Source organism: Macaca fascicularis, chromosome 6 (assembly GCF_037993035.2).
Source record: "Macaca fascicularis isolate 582-1 chromosome 6, T2T-MFA8v1.1".
NCBI lineage: Eukaryota > Metazoa > Chordata > Mammalia > Primates > Cercopithecidae > Macaca > Macaca fascicularis.
The window spans coordinates 35,864,969-35,885,989 of NC_088380.1; the positions used below are offsets into that span (position 1 = coordinate 35,864,969).

At 37.5% G+C, this 21,021-nt stretch overlaps 1 protein-coding gene across 2 annotated transcripts in view; it reads left to right on the forward strand.

Moving 5' to 3' along the window:
- The first annotated feature begins 20,466 nt into the window (after positions 1–20,466).
- Positions 20,467–21,021, forward strand: part of SPEF2 (sperm flagellar 2) — a 189,746-nt gene continuing 189,191 nt past the window's right edge. For both annotated transcript variants that reach the window (XM_005556713.5, XM_073993291.1), the window contains exon 1: positions 20,467–20,625. In XM_005556713.5, the coding sequence (XP_005556770.2) occupies positions 20,568–20,625 (58 nt within the window). In that variant the 5' untranslated portion in view covers positions 20,467–20,567. The remainder of the gene's footprint in view (positions 20,626–21,021) is intronic.

Sequence of the window (21,021 nt, forward strand, 5' to 3'; positions counted from 1 at the left end):
GTGTTCACTAAACTATGCATTGTTATGGACACTTCAATGAGTGAAACATGAGTGTGGCTTGAGGAATCTGGTACAGCTTTGTGAGTCTTGTTTTGAAAGGATCTAAGATGGCCAGCAGATACATATTTATGGAGGACTTTATAGGTGCATCTGCCTGGAATACTGTTACAGATCTGGTTATCTTAACTAAAGAAAGATACACTGGCAAAAATTATTAGAAAAATCTGGGAGGTTAGAAAATAGTATGAGGAGCACTCATCTATTTCATCTTGAAGGAGCCTTGGTAGTTTGTAACTTTCAAGAAATTTATTTACATAATTAAATTTATTGATATAAAAGTTTTCAAAAGGTTTTATTTTTGCTTTTAATGTCTGAAGGAGCTGTGATGATGTCTTCTCTCCATTCCTATCACTAGTAACTTGTGTCTTATTTTCTTCGTAAGTATAGTTAGGATTTTATATTTTCAAATAATGACATTTGATTTTTAAAATTGTTTTTATTGGGCTTCTTTTATCAATTTCCTTGATTTACACTCTTCTTTGTTTTCCTCATTCTACTTACTTTGTGTTTAATTTGCTTTTTATTTTTAGCTGCTTAAATTGAAAGCTGATATCTTTGATTTTATACCTTTATTCTTTTTTTCATATACAATTTGAAATAATAAGTTTCCTTCTCAACATGACTGTATTGGTCTATTTTCATAATGCTTAAAGAACTGAGACTGGGTAATTTCTAAAGGAAAGAGGTTTAATTGACTCACAGTTCAGCATGGCTGGGGAGGCCTCAGGAAACTTACAATCATGGCAGAAGGCAAAGGGGAAGCAAGGACTTTCTTTATAAGGCAGCGGGAAGGAGAAGCGCTGAGCAAAGGGAGAAGAGTCCCTTATAAAACCATTGGATCTCATAAGAATTCACTCACAATCCTGAGAAGAGCATGAGGGAAACCACCTCCATGATTCAATTACCTCCACCTGGTCTCTTCCTTGACACCTGGGGATTATGGGGATTATGAAATTACAATTCAAGATGATATTTTGGTAGGGACACAAAGCCTAACCATATCAATAGCTGAAGTGGTTTCTGACAAATTTTGCTTTGCTATATTTTTATTATCATTTAATTAAAAATTTTTCTAATTTTACTAGTGATTTCATTTTTGCCTTATAGGTTATTTAAGGGTATATGGCTTAATGTACAAGTATTTTGGAATTTTCCAGGTATATTTCATTTTAATTTAACTCAATTTTCGTCAGAGAACTCATTCTATATTATTTCAATTGTTTTACATTTTTTGAGATTTATTGTGTCACCTAAAATATACTCTTTCTTTAGGAATGTTCCATGTGTACTTGAAGCTATATTGTTGGGTATAGTGTTTTATAAATATTAATTGTGTTGATGTTGCTGATATAGTGGGTTTTTTTTTAAGTTTTCCATGTCCTTAATAAAGGCTTTGGTTTTATTTAGCATATCAAGTACTGAGAGTTAAGTGTTAGGATCTCTAATCATTTTATATAATTTTAATATTAGAAATTGAGGACAAGATGGCAGATAAAACAGAGGGCTAATGTGAAGCTCCCACTTGGATGGGCAGAACAGTGTGTGAAGACTCGTAGTGTGAACTTTTGCTCCAAGAACCACCACAGGAGCAAACCAGGAAAACCAAAATAATTCATAGATCCTTTGAAAGAAGTGGCATACTGTTGCAAATTCTGTGAGACAGACAAAAAACTGTGAGTTTCCAAAGTGGGAGGGGGAAACCTGGCACTGAACACACATCCCCACTGGCGAATCTGAAAATCCAGATTACGGGAAAAGGATTTAACCTTACTTAGAGCTGAAACAGACTTAGAGAGCTGTGCAAAATACAAAAGTAGAAGCAGCAGCAGAAAGAGCCTTATAGGCACTCCCAGTCTCCCGCCTGAGCCCAGGGAAGCCATCCCTGACTGTATCTCACAGGGGACCTCAAGGAAGACAGCCAGCAGAATTAGGGAGGAGTCACAGGATGAAAGAAGCTTCCAACTGAAATTAGTAATAATTTTGACAGGGTACAAATTTTCTTGAGCAGAATCTGGAGTCAAATATGAACTGCTGCAGATACAATTGCAGGAGCCACCACTGACAGTGTGGGCAGATGGGGAGGGGTGAAGTTTGGAAGCTGTGCTTGCTTTCTCAGTGGGGAAGCTGAGGGTCTGGGGCAAAGTCTGAGCAGGGAACTGCAAGAGTGACATGAGCCTTGCCAATTACGTTGGACGTAGGTGAGGCCTCTCACTATCAGCTATCCCCCACCTCCCTGGTGAACTATATAACATAGCAGAGGCAGCCATAATTCTCTCTGGAAAATAACCACATTAGCCTGAGAACCACCTCCCCCATCCCCCTCAGTGGTCACAGCAAGCCCTGCCCAAGAAGAATCTGAGGCCAGATGCATCTAATGCTGCCCCCACCTGATGGTATTTCTTTACCCACCCTGGTAGCTGAGCACAAAAGACAGAAACGTTTGGGAAGCTTATAGCCCCACCTATTGCCTGAGAAACCAAAATACTTACCCTGGCCAACTTAGGGCAAGTTTAGATACCCCTGCTACTACTGCAGCTGGTGTGCTCTCTTGAAAGTGCCACCTCCTGGCTGGAGGCCAACCAACTCAGAACATTACAGAAACTCATTACACAAAAGTCATGATCCCAGGAAGAAGGAAACAACAGCTAATTCTACTGCTTGCAACATCTTGGCTAACTAGGGGTCCTGACATAACCAGCATTTGAAAAAGCCAGAACACAAAACATATCTACAACTGACATGGTTTGGCTATGTCCCCACCCAAATCTCATCTTGAATTCCAGCTTGTCGTGGGAGACACCTGGTGGGAGGTAATTGAATCATGGGGGCAGGTCTTTCCTGTACTGTTCTCATGATAGTGAATAAGTCTCACAAGATCTATTGGTTTTATAAAGTGTAGTTTCCCTGCACAAACTGTTTTCTCTCGTCTGCCACCATGTGAGATATGACTTTCACCTTCCACAATGATTGTGAGACCTCCTCAGCCACATGGAACTGTAAGTCCATTAAACCTCTTTCCTTTGTAAATTGCCCAGTCTTGGGTATGTCTTTATCAACAGTGTGAAAATGGCTAATACAAAAACCAAAGACTCTCAGAGTCTACTTCACTTCCCTGCAACTTCCAACAGAGCAGGTGCTGGTATCCAGGCTGTGAGACCTGAAAACAGATTACATCACAGGACACTTTGCAGACAGTCCCCACCATCAACAAGGGGAGCCTGGGCATCCAGGTTGGTGGCTAGACCCAGAAGAGCAATAACAATTACAGCAGTTCAGCTCTCAGGAAGCCCCATCCCTAGGGGAAGGGAAGAGCACTACATCAAGAGATCACCCGGAAAAAAAAATAATCTGAACAACAGAGCTTGAGTCTCAGACCTTTCCACTGAAATAGTCTGTCCAAATGAGAAAGAACCAGAAAAATAATTCTGGTAACATGACAAAACAGGGTTCTATAACACCCTTAAAGGATCACACTAGCTCCCCAGCAATGGATCCAAACCAAGAAGATCTCTGAATTGACAGATGAAGGATTCAGAAGGTTGATTATTAAGCTACTCAAGGGGATACCAGAGAAAGGTGAAAACCAACCTAAAAAATTTTAAAAAATACAGGATATGGATGAAAAATTCTCCAGAGAAATTGATATCAAAAATTAAAAACAATCACAACTTCTGGAAATGAAAGATACACTTAGAGAAACGCAAAATAGACTGGAAAGTTTCAACAGTAGAATGGAACAAGTAGGAGGAACTTGGGAACTCAAAGATAACGCTTTCAAATTAACCCAGTCAGACAAAGACAAAGGAAAAAGAATTTTAAAAATGAACAAAGCCTCCAAGAAGTTTGGGATTATGTTAAACAACCAAAACTAAAAATCATTGGTGTTCCCGAGGAAGAAGAGAAATCTAAAAGTCTGGAAAACTTATTTGAGGGAATAACCAAGGAAAACTTCCCTGGCCATGCTAGAGATCTAGACATCCAAATGCAAGAAGCTCAAAGAACACCTGGAAAGTTTATCATGAAAAGATCATCACCTAGGCACTTAGTCATCAGCTTATCTAAAGTCAAGACAAAGGAAAGAAACTTAAGAGTTGTGATGAAAAAGCATCAGGTAACCTATATAGGAAAACCTATCAGATTAACAGAAGATGTCTCAGCAAAAACCCCCCAAGTAAGAAGGGATTGGGGTCCTATCCATAGCCTCCTTAAACAAAACAATTATCACCCAAGAATTTTGTATCCAGTGAAACAAGGCTTCATAAATGAAGAACAGATAAAGTATTTTTCAGACAAACAAATGCCGAGAAAATTTGCCACTACCAAGCCAGCACTACAAGAAATGCTAAAAGGAGTTCTAAATATTGAAATAAAACCTTGAAATACACCAAAATAGAACCTCCTTAAAACTTAAATTTCATAGGGCCTATGAAACAATGAAACAATGGGAAAAAACAAGGTATTAAGGCAACAACTAACACAATGTATAGAACAGTACCTCACATCTCAATACTAACATTGAATGTAAATGGCCTAAATGCTCTGCTTAAAAAGTACAGAATGGCAGAATGGATAAAAATCCACCAACCAAGTATCTGCTATCTTCAAAAGACTCACCTAACACATAAGGACTCACATAAACTTAAGGTAAAGAGGTGGAAAAGATATTCCATGCAAATGGAAACCAAAAGTGAGCAGGAGCAGCTATCCTTATATCAGACAAAACAGACTTTAAAGCAACAGAAGTTAAAAAAAAAAAAAAAAAAAAAGGACAAAGAGGTACATTATATAACAATAAAAGGATTAGTACAGCAGGAAAATATTATAATCCTAAATATACATGCACCTAACACTGGAGCTCCCAATTTTATAAAACAATTGGTACTAGACCTCAGAAATAAGATAGATGACAACACAGTAATACTGGGGAATTTCAATACTCCACTGACTGCACTAGACAGGTAATTAAGGCAGAAAGTCAACAAAGAAACAATAGACTTAGGCCGGGCACGGTGGCTCACGCTTGTAATCCCAGCACTTTGGGAGGCTGAGGTGGGTAGATCACAAGGTCAGGAGATCGAGACCATCCTGGCTAACACAGTGAAACCCCATCTCTCCTAAAAATAAAAAAAATTAGCCGGGCGTGGTGGCAGGCGCCTGTAGTCCCAGCTACCCGGGAGGTTGAGGCAGGAGAATGGTGTGAACCCGGGATGCGGAGCTTGCAGTGAGCGGAGATCTCGCCACCGCACTCCAGCCTGGGTGACAGAGTGGGACTCTGTCTCAAAAAAAAAAAACACAAAAAAACAAAAAAACAATAGACTTAAACTATACCCTAGAACAAAATGGACTTAACAGATTTTAACAGGACATTCTACCCAACAGCTGCAGAATGTACATTGTTTTCATTGGCACACTTCTTTCATTGGCACACACATAGGTCACTTCTTTTGTGACCTATTATATGGTCATATGGTCTATCTTTGAGAACATTTTCATTGAGAATGGGAACATTCTCAAATATTCCCATTGAAAATGGGAACATACTCAAAGATAATATGATAGGTCATATGATAGGTCACATATGATAGGTCACATATGATAGGTCACAAAATAAGTTTCAATAAATTTAAGAAAATTGAAATCATACCAAGTATCCTCTCAGACTCTAGTGGAATAATACAGAAAATTAATTCCAAAAAGAACCCTCAAAACTATACAAATACATGAAAATTGGCTGGGAGTGGTGGCTCATGCCTGTAATCCCCGCACTTTGGGAGGCTGAGGCAGGTGGATCACCTGAGGCCAGGAGTTTGAGATCAGCCGGGCCAACATGGCAAAACTCTGTCTCTACTAAGAATACAAAAAACAGCTGGGCATGGTGGCACATGCCTGTAATCCCAGTTACTCGGGAGGCTGAGGCAGGAGAATCACTTGAACCCAGGAGGCAGAGGTTGCAGTGAGTCGAGATCGCAAAATTGCACCCCAGCCTAGGCAACAAGAGCAAAACCCAGTCTCAGGAAAAAAAGAAAAAGGAAAGAACCTGATTTTGAATGATCCATGGGTCAACAATGAAATCAAGAAGAAAATTAAATAATTATTTGAACTGAATGATAACAGTGAAACAAAACTCAGCAAAGCCTCTAGGAAACAGTAAAAGCAGTGGTAAGAGAAAAGTTCATAGTATTAAATCCCTATATCAAAAAGCCTGAAAAAGCACAAATAGACAATCTAAGGTCATACTTTAAGGAACTATCAAAATAAGAATAAACCAAACCCAAACCCAGCAGAAGAAAAGAAATAACAAAGATCTGAGCAGAACTAAATGACATTGAAACAAACAAACAAAAATGACACAAAAGACAAATGAAACAAAAAGCTGGTTCTTTGAAAAGATGAACTAAACTGAAAGACCATTAGCAAGACTAACCAAGAAAAGAAGAGAGAAGATCCAAACAAGCTCAATTAGAAATGAAATGGGAGATATTACAACCACCGCCACAGAAATACAAAAGATAATTCAAGGCTACTATGAACACCTTTATGCACACAAACCAGAAAATCTAGAGGAGATGAATAAATTCCCGGAAATATACAACACTCCCAGATTAAATCAGGAAGAAATAGAAACTCTAAACAGTTCAATATCAAGTAGTAAGATTAAAATAGTAATAAAAACTGTTAACAAAAACAAGTCCAGGACCAGATGGATTCAGAGCTAAATTCTATCAGACATTCAAAGAAAACTTGGTACCAATCTTACTGAAACTATTCCAAAAGATAAAGAGGAAATTCTCCCTAAAGCATTCTATGAAGCTAATATCACCCTAATACCAAAACCAGGAAAGGATATAAGAAAAAAAGTAAACTACAGACCAATATTCCCAATGAACATAATGCAAAAATCCTCATCAAAATACTAGCTAACCAAATCCAACAGCATATCAAAAAGATAATACACCATGAACAAGTGGATTTTATACAAGGGATGCAGGGACGGTCTAACATACACAAGTCAATAAATGTGATACATCACATAAACAGAATTAAAAACAAAAATCATATGATTATCTCAGTAGATGCAGAAAAAGCATTTGATAATATCCAGCATCCTTTATGATTAAAACCCTTAGTAAACTTGGCATAGAAGAAACATACCTCTAGGTAATAAAAACTACCTATGACAAACACACAGCTGACATCATATTGAATGAGGAAAAGTTGAAAACATTCCTCCTGAGAACTAGAACAAGACAAGGATGCCCACTTGCACTGCTTCCATTCAACATAGTACTGGAAATCCTAGCTAGGGCAATCAGACAAGAGAAATAAATAAACGGCACCCAGATTGGTAAAGAGGAAGTCGAACTCTCACTGTTCACCAAGGATATAATTTTTATACCTAGAAAACCTAAGGACTCATCCAAACAGTTCCTAGATCTGATAAATTAATTCAGTCAAGTTTCAGGATACAAAATCAATGTACACAAATCAGTAGTACTGCTATACACCAATAACGACCAAGCTGAGAATCAAATCAAGAACTCAATCTCTTTTACAACAGCTGCAAAACAAAAAAACAAACAACAAAAACCACTTAGAAATATACCTAACCAAGGAGGTGGAAGATCTCTACAAGGAAAACTACAAAACACTGCTGTAAGAAATCATAGAGGATACAAACAAATGGAAACACATCCCGCACTCAGATGGGTAGAATCAATATAGTGAAAATGACCATACTGCCAAAAGCAACATACAGATTTAATGCAATTCCTATCAAAGTACCATCATCATTCTTCACAGAACTCAAAGAAAAAATCCTAAAATTCATATGAAACCGAAAAAGAGCCTACATAGCTAGCCAAAGCAAGACTAAGCAAAAAGAACAAATCTGGAGGCTTCACATTATCTGACTTCAAACTATACTATAAGGATCTAGTTACCAGATCAGCATGGTACTGGTATAAAAACAGGCACATAGACCAATGGAACAGACCACATAGACTGAGGGAACCCAGAAATAAAGACAAATATTTATAGCCAACTGATCTTTGATAAAGCAAACAAGAACATAAAGTAGGGAAAGAACACCCTATTCAACAAAAGGTGCTGGGATAATTGGCAAGCCACGTGTAGCAGAATAAAACTAGGTCTTCATCTCTCACCTTATATAAACATCAACTCAATGTGGATCAAAGTCTTAAATCTAAGGCCTGAAACCAGAAAAATTCTAGAAGATAACATTGGAAAAACTGTTCTAGATGTTGGCTTAGGCAAAGAGTTCATGACCAAGAACCCAAAAGCAAATGAAACAAAAATAAAGAGATGGGACCTAATTAAACTAGAAAGTTTCTGCACAGCAAAAAAATCAGCAGAGTAAACACACAACCCACAGAGTGGGAGAAAGTATTTGCAAACTATGCATCCAATAAAGGACTAATATCCAGAATCTACAAGAAACTCGAACAAATCGTCAAGAAAAAAAAATAATATTTCCATCAAAAAGTGGGCAAAGGACATGAATAGACAATTATCAAAAGAAAATATACAAATGGCCAACAAACACATGAAAAAATGCTCAACATCACTAATTATCAGGGAAAAGCAAATTAAAACTATAATGAGATACCATTCTACTCCTACAAGAATGGCCATAATTTTAAAAACCTCAAATTAATAGATGTTGGTGTGGATGTGGCAAAAAAAAAAAAAAAAAAAAGAACACTCTTACACTACTGGTGGGAATGTAAACTAGTACAAACACCACGGAAAACAGGGTGGAGATTCCTTAAACAACTAAAAGTAGAACTATCATTTGATCTAGCAATCGCACTACTGGGTATCTACCCAGAGGAAAATAAGTAATTATATGAAAAAGACACTTAAACATGAATGTTTTCAGTAGCACAATTCACAATTACAAAAATACGGAACAAGCCCAAATGCCCATCAGCCAACAAGTGGATAAAGAAAATGTGGTATATATACACTATGGGGTACTATTCAGTCATAAAAAGGAACAAAATAATGTCATTTGCAGCAATCTGGATGGAATTGGAGACCATTATTCTAAGTGAAGTAACTCAGGAATGAAAAACCAAATATTGTACGTTCTCACTTATAAATGGGAGCTAAACTATGAGGATGCAAAGGCATAAGAATGATATAATGGACCTTGGGGACACAGGGAGAAGGGTGGAAGGGGGTAACAGACAAAAGACTACACATTGGGTATAGTGTACACTGCTCATGTGACAGATCCACCAAAATATCAGAAATCACCACTAAATAACTTGCCCATGTAACCAAAACCACCTGTTCCCTAAAAATTATTGAATAATTATTAAAAATTATTAACTATAATTTATATAATTTTAATTTCCCTTTAGTTTTGCCAGCTTTTGCTTCTGTTACAAGGCACATGGCAATAGCATTATAATGTATTCTTGATCAATCTTTTTTTAATTTTATGAAGTGCTTCTCTTTAGTAACTCCTGTGTGAAAGTCTACTTTGTCAGAAATATCTTTACTTCAGCTTTGAATGATGTTGCTATAAATGATACTTTACTATGAATGACGCTATAAATATTTGGCTATAAATAATGTTCCCATTATATATATTATCTATAATTTTACTTTTAATTTATATGAGTCTTTATATTTAAACTGCATTTCTTTTAAAAATATATAGTTGGGCCTTGATTTTCTTAAAGTTTAATTTGGTAATCTATGCATCTTAATTAGAGTTCTAAATTTATATACAATAGATTCATTGCTCTAGTTAGGTTTAATCTATAATATTGCTACTTATTTTATAATTGTCTCATTTGTTTCCTTTCCTGCATTCTGTTGGCTTGAGTGTTTGCTTAGTTTCCCATAATTTTCTTCATCAGCTTTAGCTATATCATTGATATGACTTGGCTATGTCCCCACCCAAATCTCATCTTTAATTGTAGCTCCCATAATTCCCATGTGTTGTGGGAGGACTCAGTGGGAAATTACTGAATCATGGGGGTCAGTTTCTTCCATACCATTCTCATGGTAGTGAATAAGTCTCAAGAGATCTGGTGGTTTTATACAAGGAAACCCCTTTCGCTTGGCTCTCATTCTCTCTTGTCTGCTGCCATGTAAGACATGCCTCTCTCATATTAGCCTATATACTACCTATTCGTAGTGTTCTTTCTTTTATGTTGATGTGAGTTTCTATTTGGTATCACTTTCCTTCAGCTTGAAGAGTTTACTTTACCATCTTTACAATGTATGTATCAAATTTTCTCAGCCTTTGTTATCTGAAAATGTCTTTATTTTGTCTTCATTGTTGAGGGATCATTTTTGCTGGTTATGAAATTATAGGATTAATTTATTCTTCTTCAATATTTTAAAGCTACTATCTCCTGGCCTGCATTGTTCCTTATCATATCAGTTGTCATTCTTCTTATTGCTCTCCCAATGTCTTTTTTCTTCTGTGTACTTTTAAGGCTTTCTCTTCATTTTTCTGCAATCTTACTCTTTCAACTGGTCTTTATTTTTATGCATTTGAACAACTTGACATTTGACAATGTGCCTATTTATAGTTTTATGGTGTGCTTTTCCTGTTGGATTTTGTCAAGTGTTTGGTTTTTAAAATATATATTCTCCATTATATTTAGAAAATACTTGGCTATTACGTGTTTAAATTTTTTTTCTGCTTCAAACTCTTTTTCTTCTTTTGGGCCTTTAATTACAAATTCGACCATTTGTTATTCTTCCACAGGTCACTGAAATTCTAATTATTATTTTTAGACTGCCTACTCTTTGTGTTTTAGTTTGGATAGTTACTGTTGTCTTGCTACAAGTTTATCTTTTCTTCTGAATCTTGAATCCGCTGTTAAGGTCCATTCAATGAATTTTACATTTCAGATGAAAGATTTGTCAGCTGTAGACCTTCCATATTTAAAAAAATAGCTTCCATTGCACTATTACATTTCACAACTGTTCATACATTACATCTATATCTTAATTTTCATATTAAAAATATTTATAATATTTTTATAGTGCTTATTGTCTTTGTCTGCCCATTTTAACACCAGTGTCACCTCTGAGTCTATTTCTTTTGACGATTGTTTCCCCCTGGTTATGATTCATATGTTCTTTCTTCTTGATTTTATGTCTGACATTATGGGTGCTACATTGTTAAGAGTCTAAAATTTTTGGTTTTAAATTTTGATTTTTCTTCTGGAAGTAAATTAATTCATTGGATAATCAGCTTTATCTCACTAGAGTTTTTAAAATTTTATTTTAGGATTTGTTAGCCCTTACACTATGATTAAAGTACCTTTATAATGAAAAGAAAAAAAAAATCTTTTTCTCTCTGGGTCTTTACCTGAATTCTCTGAGTGTTCCAATGAAGTTTCTTCACTTAGTCTGATTGAAATTCCAGTGATTCCTAGCATTATACAGCATACAGTATCTTCAATAAGCTTCCTATTCTCCTGTGCATGGGCAGCCTTGTATTTGGTTAAAGACTCAAGGAGACACCAAGCTAATTTCTAGAGCTCCTTTCTCACTATAACTTCCTCTTCTGCATTGTCTTACCCCCCAGATTCTACATTCCTTATCTCCATTACATTACCCTCGGAATTCCAGAAGCCTTACATTCCAATCTTTGTTTCCTCCACCCAGAAAGATCTTTGCTCTCTGCTTGGTGTCTGCTTCTTTAAGGCACAGTCAAGAAACTTCCCCAGGAAGAAAACTGACATTTTTGTACACTATCTGTACCTTGCCTAAAAAGTTGCTTTACATACTTTTTCTGTTTTATAGTTAATCATGGTAGGATGGGAAGTCTAATATAGTTTATTTCATCGTGGCATAACTAAAAGTAGAACATAAAAAAAGCAGGTTCTGGCTGGGCACGGTGACTTACACCTGTAATCCCAGCACTTTGGGAGGCCAAGGCTGGTGGATCATCTGAGGTCAGGAGTTTGAGACCAGTCTGGACAACATGGTGAAACCCTGTCTTTACTAAAAATACAAAAATTAGCCGGGCATGCTGACAAGCACCTGTAATCCCAACTACTCGGGAGGCTGAGGCAGGAGAATGGCTTGAACCCAGGAGGCAGAGGTTCCAGTGACTGGAGATCGTGCCACTGCACTCCAGCCTGGGTGACAAAGCAAGATTCCATCTCAAAAAAAAAAAAAAAAAGAAAAGAAAGAGAAAAAGAAAAAAAAGCAGTTTCCACATTCACATGTCCTTTTGTGATCCTCATTGTTCTAAGTAAAAAGGACTGGAACCATCCAATAACACACACACACAAACGAGAAATTGTGCAACATAATACATAGATGTTAAAGTGAGTGGTGTGTGTTAACAGTCCTGTTGGTATGCATGGATTCATGCTATATCATTTACTGAGTAAGCATTTGGACAGTCACTGTTCTAGGCTCTGGGTATGTGAAAATGAAAAGTATTCAGATGTCTTTTTTGCAGAGGGAGGAGGAAAGACAGATGTTGAGATGGGAAAGTTGGGACCTGAGAAAGGAATGTGAACACGATGTATAAATGAGTTTGTGGCTTATAGTTAAGGTTGAATTGAGGCTAGATCATGGATTGCTTTCAATGGGGTCTTTATCCTCCAACAGTGGCTTGCAAATTTTATTGACAATGACTCACAGGAAAAAAAATACTTTTCCCTACATGCAAACCACATACACACATCCATCTTTAATCACACACACACACACACACACACACACACGTACAAACATAACTAAGGCAAACATTTTTCCAAAAACCTCCACATACGCATTTACCCTTACTATCTGAAATGCCCTTTGATATTTTTTACTTAAATTCATTCTACATTGCTTCATTTATGAAGGATTCTGGCATGACTCACTGAAGGAATTACATCATCTCTTACGAGGGTAAGCCCCACAGTAGGTAAACACTGCTCCAGTGAAGTTCATAGAAGTATCTGGACTAGCGCAGGGCTTTAGGAATATAAACTGGAACCATTGCACAGGACATAATAGAGGGGAAAGTGTGATATTATAATTTACATATATTGGTTTTCATTCACAGTTCCTGGCTTGTAACTCCACAGCTCTTGTTAGAGTAAATAGAATCTCTCCCTCTCTTACCTTCTCCTTCTCTCCTTTCAGCTGCCCAAGGCAGACTCTAATCTGACTATATGTCATAAGACTCTCATACCATGGAGGAAGGAATGCTGTACAGAGAGGTCAAGAAGAATCTGAACAGACAGGCCCCTCTGGGTTTAAATCATACTCTTTTTGTTCAGTCACATTTCTATAGGGTTGCCAATCATGCCTATCAAATGGAGTCTCCATAAAAGGCCCAAGAGGACAGGGTTAGGAGAGTTCCCATATAGCTAAACATGTAGAGTTTCCGGGATGATGGCGCACCTGTGGATGGCATGGAAGCTCTGCACCCCTTCTCCTATGCCTTGCCCTATGCAACTCTTCACCTGGATCCTTTGTAATATAATACCCTTTATAATAAACCAACAAACCTAAGTAAACGTTCTCTGAGCCACTCTAGCAAATTAATCAAGCCCAAAGAGGGAGGCCATGAGAAGCCCAGCTTGAAGCTGATCAGTCAGAAGTTCCAGAGGCTTAGACTCAGTACTGGTATCTGAAGGGGAGGCATTCTTGTGGGAATGAGCCCTCAATCTGCGAGATCTAAGGCTATCTCCAGGAAGACAGCACCAGAATTGAATTGAATTAGAGGACACCCAGTTGCTGTCCACTGTTTGGTATGTGGAGAAAACCCCCCAAATATTTGGTCATGGAAATCTTGTGTTCATTGTTGCATTGGTGTAAAAAATGTTATAATAATGAATAATATTAATTAATTAATTATTAAAAGAATTAGGTATACTTTTAATGAATTGCATTTTATTACAAAGCATACATTTCCAAACCAACTTGTGGTCTCAAAGTAACTATAATTTCTCCTTGAGTATTTACAAAAAAACAAATAAAGATTTATAATTAAAATGACAGGTGATGCTTTAAAAAAGAAAGCTTTTAGTTTTAGGATTGCTGTGGTAGTTACAATCAGGTGAGGGGACCAAATATTCTAAAATGTTTTATTAAAAACAACAAGAAAGCCATCTCAGGAAGAGAAAGAGAACTGTCAAATTATTTAATCTCTTCCAGCTGATTCTTCATGGGAGAACGAATATATCATTTAATAATTCTAAATACTAATATGGGCTGTGCTAGAAACCTTGTCCAAAGCAGGGAGTTTAATGGGCGCACAATAGGTTTAATCTTAAACTTGACTGGGCGCGGTGGCCCACGCCTGTAACCCCAGCACTTTGGGAGGCCCAAGAGGGCAAATCATGAGGTCAAGAGATCAAAACCATCCTGGCCAACATGGTGAAACCCCATTTCTACTAAAAATACAAAAATTAGCTGGGCGTGGTACGTGCCTGTAGCCCTAGCTACTCAGGAGACTAAGGCAGGAGAATCGCTTGAACCTGGAAGGCAGAGGTTGCAGGGAGCCGAGATCACACCATTGCACTCCAGCCTGGTGACAGAGCAAGACTCTGTCTCAAAAATAAGTAAGTAAGTAAGTAAATAAATAAAATAGCAATTTCAAGTTACTATGCATTTACATAGTAAAATGCACGTATTTCAGTGACAGCACATTTTTATTGGTATTTTAATGTCAGATCATTTTCAAGTTGGATGTTTTGTGAACTGAAATGAGTATCATGCTCTTTTTTGTAAAATGAATGACTTTGTCTTTTATCTTTTTGTAACGTGTCTGCATCTTCATTTATCCAAATCCTGTATAGACACTCTTTTTCCAAAACACCGTATGGGCAGACTATGTTGTTCCAAGCTGGATACCAAAAATGAATAGCACAAATAGCTTTTGATACAAACAACAACCAAACAATTCCTATAGATAGGCACAGAAGTATTTCACTTTGATGTGAGAATAACAGCCCACACATATCTACCAGTGTTTATGAGCTCAGTCATTCTCTATCAATGCTGCTGTGAAGTTTGGTGCTCTATCATCTATGCCCTTCCCAAAGAGCAATCTTTTCAGAACCTGCATATCATGAACTTCAATCCCCCAGGTCCTACTGACTAATAGTAAAGCTTGGAACCTTTTACTAACTTAACTCTGGTCATCAATTTAAACATACTACTAGGAGGACCACAAGCAGAACTGCCTCAGAGGCCACCGCATGGTATGTATCCACCGCCTAGAAGCATGCTCAGGGATTCAGTGCTTCCAGCAGACACAGTTTTAGGACATATATTCCCCAAGCTATAGGGGCTTTGTACAATCTTGCAGTCTTCCTAATTTGAATAACTCTAGAGTGAAACACATTGAATATATCAGGCTCCAATTTTGGGGAAATAAAGCTCTCTCAGAATTCCAACTGTAGCCTTGCCTGCTGTATTGGGTTGATTAGGCCGTTTTACCTCAACCAAAATAATCCACATTTTTCCATAAGTTGTTAAGATAATTACTCTGAATAAGATGATATCCTGCTTGGACTTCCCACTTCCTGAGATATTGTTACTAAATACAATTAGTTAGTTCTATAAAATGGACATAGGAAGTCAGTTCTCTGGAGAAGAAATTTGAGTTTACTATAAGAACATATTTGAAACAGAACCATCAAACCAAAATGACAATGTGCACACATTAGAGATACCAAGAAAACTCATGTGACGGGATGTTTAGAAGTAAAGCCAAGAATGAAATGGTACTAAGTACTTAGTAATGGTACTAAGTTTTTATTCAACAGGACACCCAGATTAACTTCAGATCAATCTCAAGAGAGATTGGTCTAATTGGACATTACTGTTACTGTGCCAACGATTGAAAAGAATCATAATTTGGTGTATCTAGGTCTCATTGCAGGAAGTTTCTTGTATTTACAACAAACAATTACTTCTATATTATTGTACATATAAGATAATGCATAGATTTTATATATATACTTTTTTTTCTATCATTCCATCTAAACCTTTAGAAATTGTTAAACAAAAATTTTTCTGATACTTGTTAAAGAGGGTAAGAAAGACTTTATTCAAAGGACCACTGCAATGGGGTTTTACAATAGGGGAGAAAAATCAAGTTCAACTCCAAATACAAAGAAAAGTGGGGATTTATAGCCAAAGAGCATGGTGGTGATCAGTGGATAAAAAATTACTAAAAGGAAACGTCAGGGTCAGGGGGATTCTAGCTAGACTGACTTGACAGGATTCTTCTTGCTGAAGACAGGCCATAGTGATAAGTCCTGGGAATGGTGGAAGATTAGAATTTGATCAGATATCCAAGGTTGGGGATTTTCACTGAATGAACCCAGCCGCATTTTTGCTAAAACTGAATTAGCATGCCACGGATGAGTTTTTGTCAAAATACAATTTTAAATAATTACTTGAAGGGTAAAACTGACTAGAAAAGTAGTTTAATAAAATCTCACCTCTCAAAACAATATAGAGATGTCAATAATCCTAATTGTTAGTTCTGCCACCATTGCCAATAAAAATTATTGAATGCTAGCTGCATGTCAGGTCCTATACTAGGTCTGAGAATAAAAGGAATAAGATACATTCTATTAATGCAAGGGTAGCCCATATAATATAGCAACTAAAACTATTTGTAAATCAATGACAAAATCGCTGCCATTAGAACAAGAGCCTCAATATGGCTTCTTGAAAAGACAAACAAAAATTTTCAATCAAGACTCTCTTTGTATTCAACTACCACAAAATACATTTTTTTTTTCCCAATAGCACTTGGAACATGGAACACTTTCTAGGATAGACTGTATGTTAGGCCACAAAACATGTCTCAAAAATTTTTTTAAAATTACAATCATATTAAGTATCTTCTCAGACCACAGTGGAATAAAAATGGACATCAATATATAGAGAATCTTTGGAAACCACATAAATCATATAAATACACAGAAATTAAATAACATGCTCCTGAACTTCCATAGGTTAATGAAAAAATTCAGATGGAGGTTAAAAAATTTCTTGAAACAAATGAAAATGGAAACACGACATACCAAGACCTGTGGGATACAGCAAAAGTAGAACTAATACGAAAGTTTATAGCATCAAATGCCCACATCAAATAAGTAGAAAAATTTCAAATAAACAGTTTAACAACACACCTCAAGAAACAAGAAAAGCAAGAACAAACCAAATCCAAAATTAGCAGAAAGCAAGAAATAACAAACAGCACAGAACTAAACAAAATAGGGACTTTAATAAAAAAGAAACACAAAGGGTCAACAAAATGATAAGTTGGTTCTTTGAAAAGATAAACAAAATTGATAAACTACTAACTAGAGTAATCAATAAAAGGAGAGAGAAAACCCAAATAATATCAGCAAATGATAATGGAGATATTACAATTGATATCACAGAAATATAAACTATTATCAGAGACTATTATATACAACTATATGCTAACATACTGGAAAATTCAGGGGAAATGGATACATTTCTGGAACAACTCAACTTAGCAAGATTGAATCAGGAAGAAATACAACACCTGAACAGACCAATCACAACTAGAGAGAATGAATCAGTAATAAAAATTATCCTAACAAACAAAAGCACAGGACCAGATGGATTCACTGCTGAATACTACCAAATGTATAAAGAATTAATACCAATCTTCCTCAAACTACTCTTTAAAAAACTGAGGAGGAGTGAATTCTCCCTGATGCATTCTTTGTATTATCCTGATGTCAAAAATAGATAAGAATGCAACCCAAATAGGAAACTACAGGTTAATATATTGATGAATATAGATGCAAGAATCCTTAACAAAATACAAGCAAACTGAATTCAATAGCACATCAAAAAGATAATACACAATGATCAAAGGGGATTTATACCAGGGATGCAAGGATGGTTTGACATACACACACCAATAAATGTTATACATCACACCAACAGAATGAAGGACAAAAACCATGTGATGATCTCAATAGATGCAGAAAAAGCACTAATAAAATTCATCATTCCATCATGATAAAAACTCTCAACAAACTAGGCATAGAAAGAACATACCTCAAAATAATAGACCATATATGACAAGCCCACAGCTAACATATTGAATGGAGGAAAGTTGAAAGCCTTTTCTCTAAAAACTGGAACAAGACAAGGATACCCACTTTCACTACTCTTATTCAAGAGAGAACTGAAAGTCCTAGCCAAATAAATTAGGCAAGAGAAGAAAGAAAACGTATTTAAATTGGAAGATAGTCCCTTTTTGTAAATGACATAATCTTATATTTTGAAAAATTTAAAAACCACCAAATAGCTTTTATAGCTGATAAGCAAATTCAATAAAGTAACAGGATACAAAATGAACATACAAAAATTAGTAGCATTTCTGTACACTAATACTGAAATAGCTGAAAAATAAATCAAGGCCAGGTGCAGTGGCTCAAACCTGTAGTCCCAAGTCTTTAGGAGGCCAAGGCAGAGGATTGCTTGAGCCCAGGAGTTCAAGACTAGCTTGTCTTGAAACATAGAAAGAACTCATCTCCACCAATGAATGAATGAATAAATAAATAAATAAATAAAGCAATTTCATTTACAATTAGTACAGTACAAATATATACCTAGGAATAAATTTAACCAAGGCAATGAAAGACCCTACAAGAACAATTGCAAAACATTGATGACAGAAATTGAAGAGGACACAAACAAACGGAAAGACACCCCATGTTCATGAATTGGAAGAATTAATATCATTAAAATGATCATGTTACCTAAGACAATCTATAGATTTGATTCAATTCCTATAAAAATACCAATATCATTTTCACAGAAATAGAAAAAACAATCCTAAAATTCATATGGAACCAATAAAGAACCCATATAGCCAAAGCAATCCTAAGCATAAAGAACAAAGCTGGAAACAGCACAGTATCTGACTTTAAATTATATTACAAGGCTATAGTAATTAATACAGCATAAGCTGGAAACAGCACAATATTTGACTTCAAATTACATTACAAGGCTATGGTAATCAAAACAGCTTGGTAGTGGTATAAAAATAGACACAAAGAACAACCTAACAGAATAGAGAACCCAGAAATAAATCCACGTACTTACAGACAACTGATTTTCAACAGAAGTACCAAGAACTATGTTGAAAGAACACCCTCTTCCATAAATGGTGCTGGATAAATTGGCTATCTATATGCAGAAGAGAAAAGCTGAAAAGTATTTCTCACCACATGCAAATATCAACTCAAGATGGATTAAAGACTTAAATGTATATATACATAATGGAATACCATTTGTCTACAGAAAAAAATGAAAACAGGTCATTTGCAGCAACATAGATGGAACTGGAGGCCATTATGTTCAGTGAAATAGGCCAGGCAACAGAAAGACAAATACTGCATGTTCTTACTCATATGTGGTAGCTAAAAAAGTTGATCTCCTGGAGATAGAGAACAAAATTATCAGTACCACAGGCTGGAAAGGACGTGAGGGTGGGAAGGGGAAATGAAGAGTGGTTGGTGAATGGGTACAAACTTATAGTTAGATGGAAGAAATAGGGTCTAATGTTAGCTAGCAACTGGGGTGACTATAGTTAGCAATGATACATTGTATATTTCAAAATAGCTAGAAGAGAAGATTTGAAATGTTACCAACGTATATAAATGATAAATACTCAAGGTGATGGATACCCCAAATACCCTTTTTCTTCTTCCTCTTCTTTTTAATTTTTCTTCCTCTTCTTTGATCTCTCCTGGTTCTCCTCTTTCTTGTTCTCCTTCTCCTTTCTTCTCTTCTTCCTGTTCCTCCTCTTCCCCCTCCTCCTCCTCTTCTTCCTCTCCCTCTCCTTCTCCTTCTTGTTCTTCTTTTTTCTTTTTTCGAGACAGAGTCTTCTTCTGTTGCCCAGGCTGGAGTGCGGTGGCTCGATCTCGGTTCACTGTAAACTCTGCCTCCTGGGTTGATCCTTCCACATCAGCATCTTGAACAGCTGGACCACAGGCGCAGGCCACCACGCCCGCTTAATTTCTTATAGAAAAAAAAAAGGTTTCTGCTACCTTGCCCAGGCTGGTCTTGAACCCCCAGGGTCAAGCGAGCGCCACAAACTCTACAAAGTGGTAGGATTATTGGCGTGAGCCACGGAGCCCTGCGGAGACTCTCGTTTTTCTTTCTGCTCACCTAAGAAGCCCCTGCTGTGTCCCTAAGTGTTCCCGCCTCGCCCCTGCCCACACCCACAGCTCCCTAACTTCTCTCACAGGCCCCCACTGGCTCCTCCTGCGCTGGCGCACGCTCAGGTCTTACCCGCCAGCAGGTGGCGGAACACGATTTTCTGTCGTCTGCGGCTGAGCCCTGGCGTCCCCTCTTCTCTATGCCTTTCGTCTAGTTCCAGCCAGGATACGCTTCCTTAGCAAAGGGTTGCCCTTGGCAACAGGAGGACGCGGGAGGGCGGGCTTGGTTCCTGGCGAGTTTCTTAGCACCCGCCTGCGGTCTGAGGCACCGGCTGAACCATGTCGGAGATCCTGTGCCAGTGGCTCAACAAGGAGTTGAAGGTGTCCCGGACAGTGAGTGAGTGACCATAGCCAGGGGCGAGCGGCTGAGGGGCTAGCGGAGCGCAGAACCTGCAGCTCAGAGCACTCAGGGAAGGTGGCGGGCGGGGCGCGAGCTGCGCAGGTGGGGCACCTGCGGAGCCGGCAGCACCCCACAGTGAGCAACTCTGCTCGGTAGTGCCCCAGGTCCGTCCCGCCACCTCCCTACAGCTCACCCCAGCCAGGGCAAGGCCTTGTCACGTCCCTACTCTGCCGCTCTCACGTCCCCACTCTTGCCACGGTGGGCCCAACCCGCAGGCATTTTGACTTGTGATGTGGTTCTAGGCAATCAGCGGGTTTAGGAAGGTCTCTTTTGCTTCTATGGAGAGGAAACTTTGCTGAACTCTGTAGTGTGACCCTAATGATGCCTCCTTCA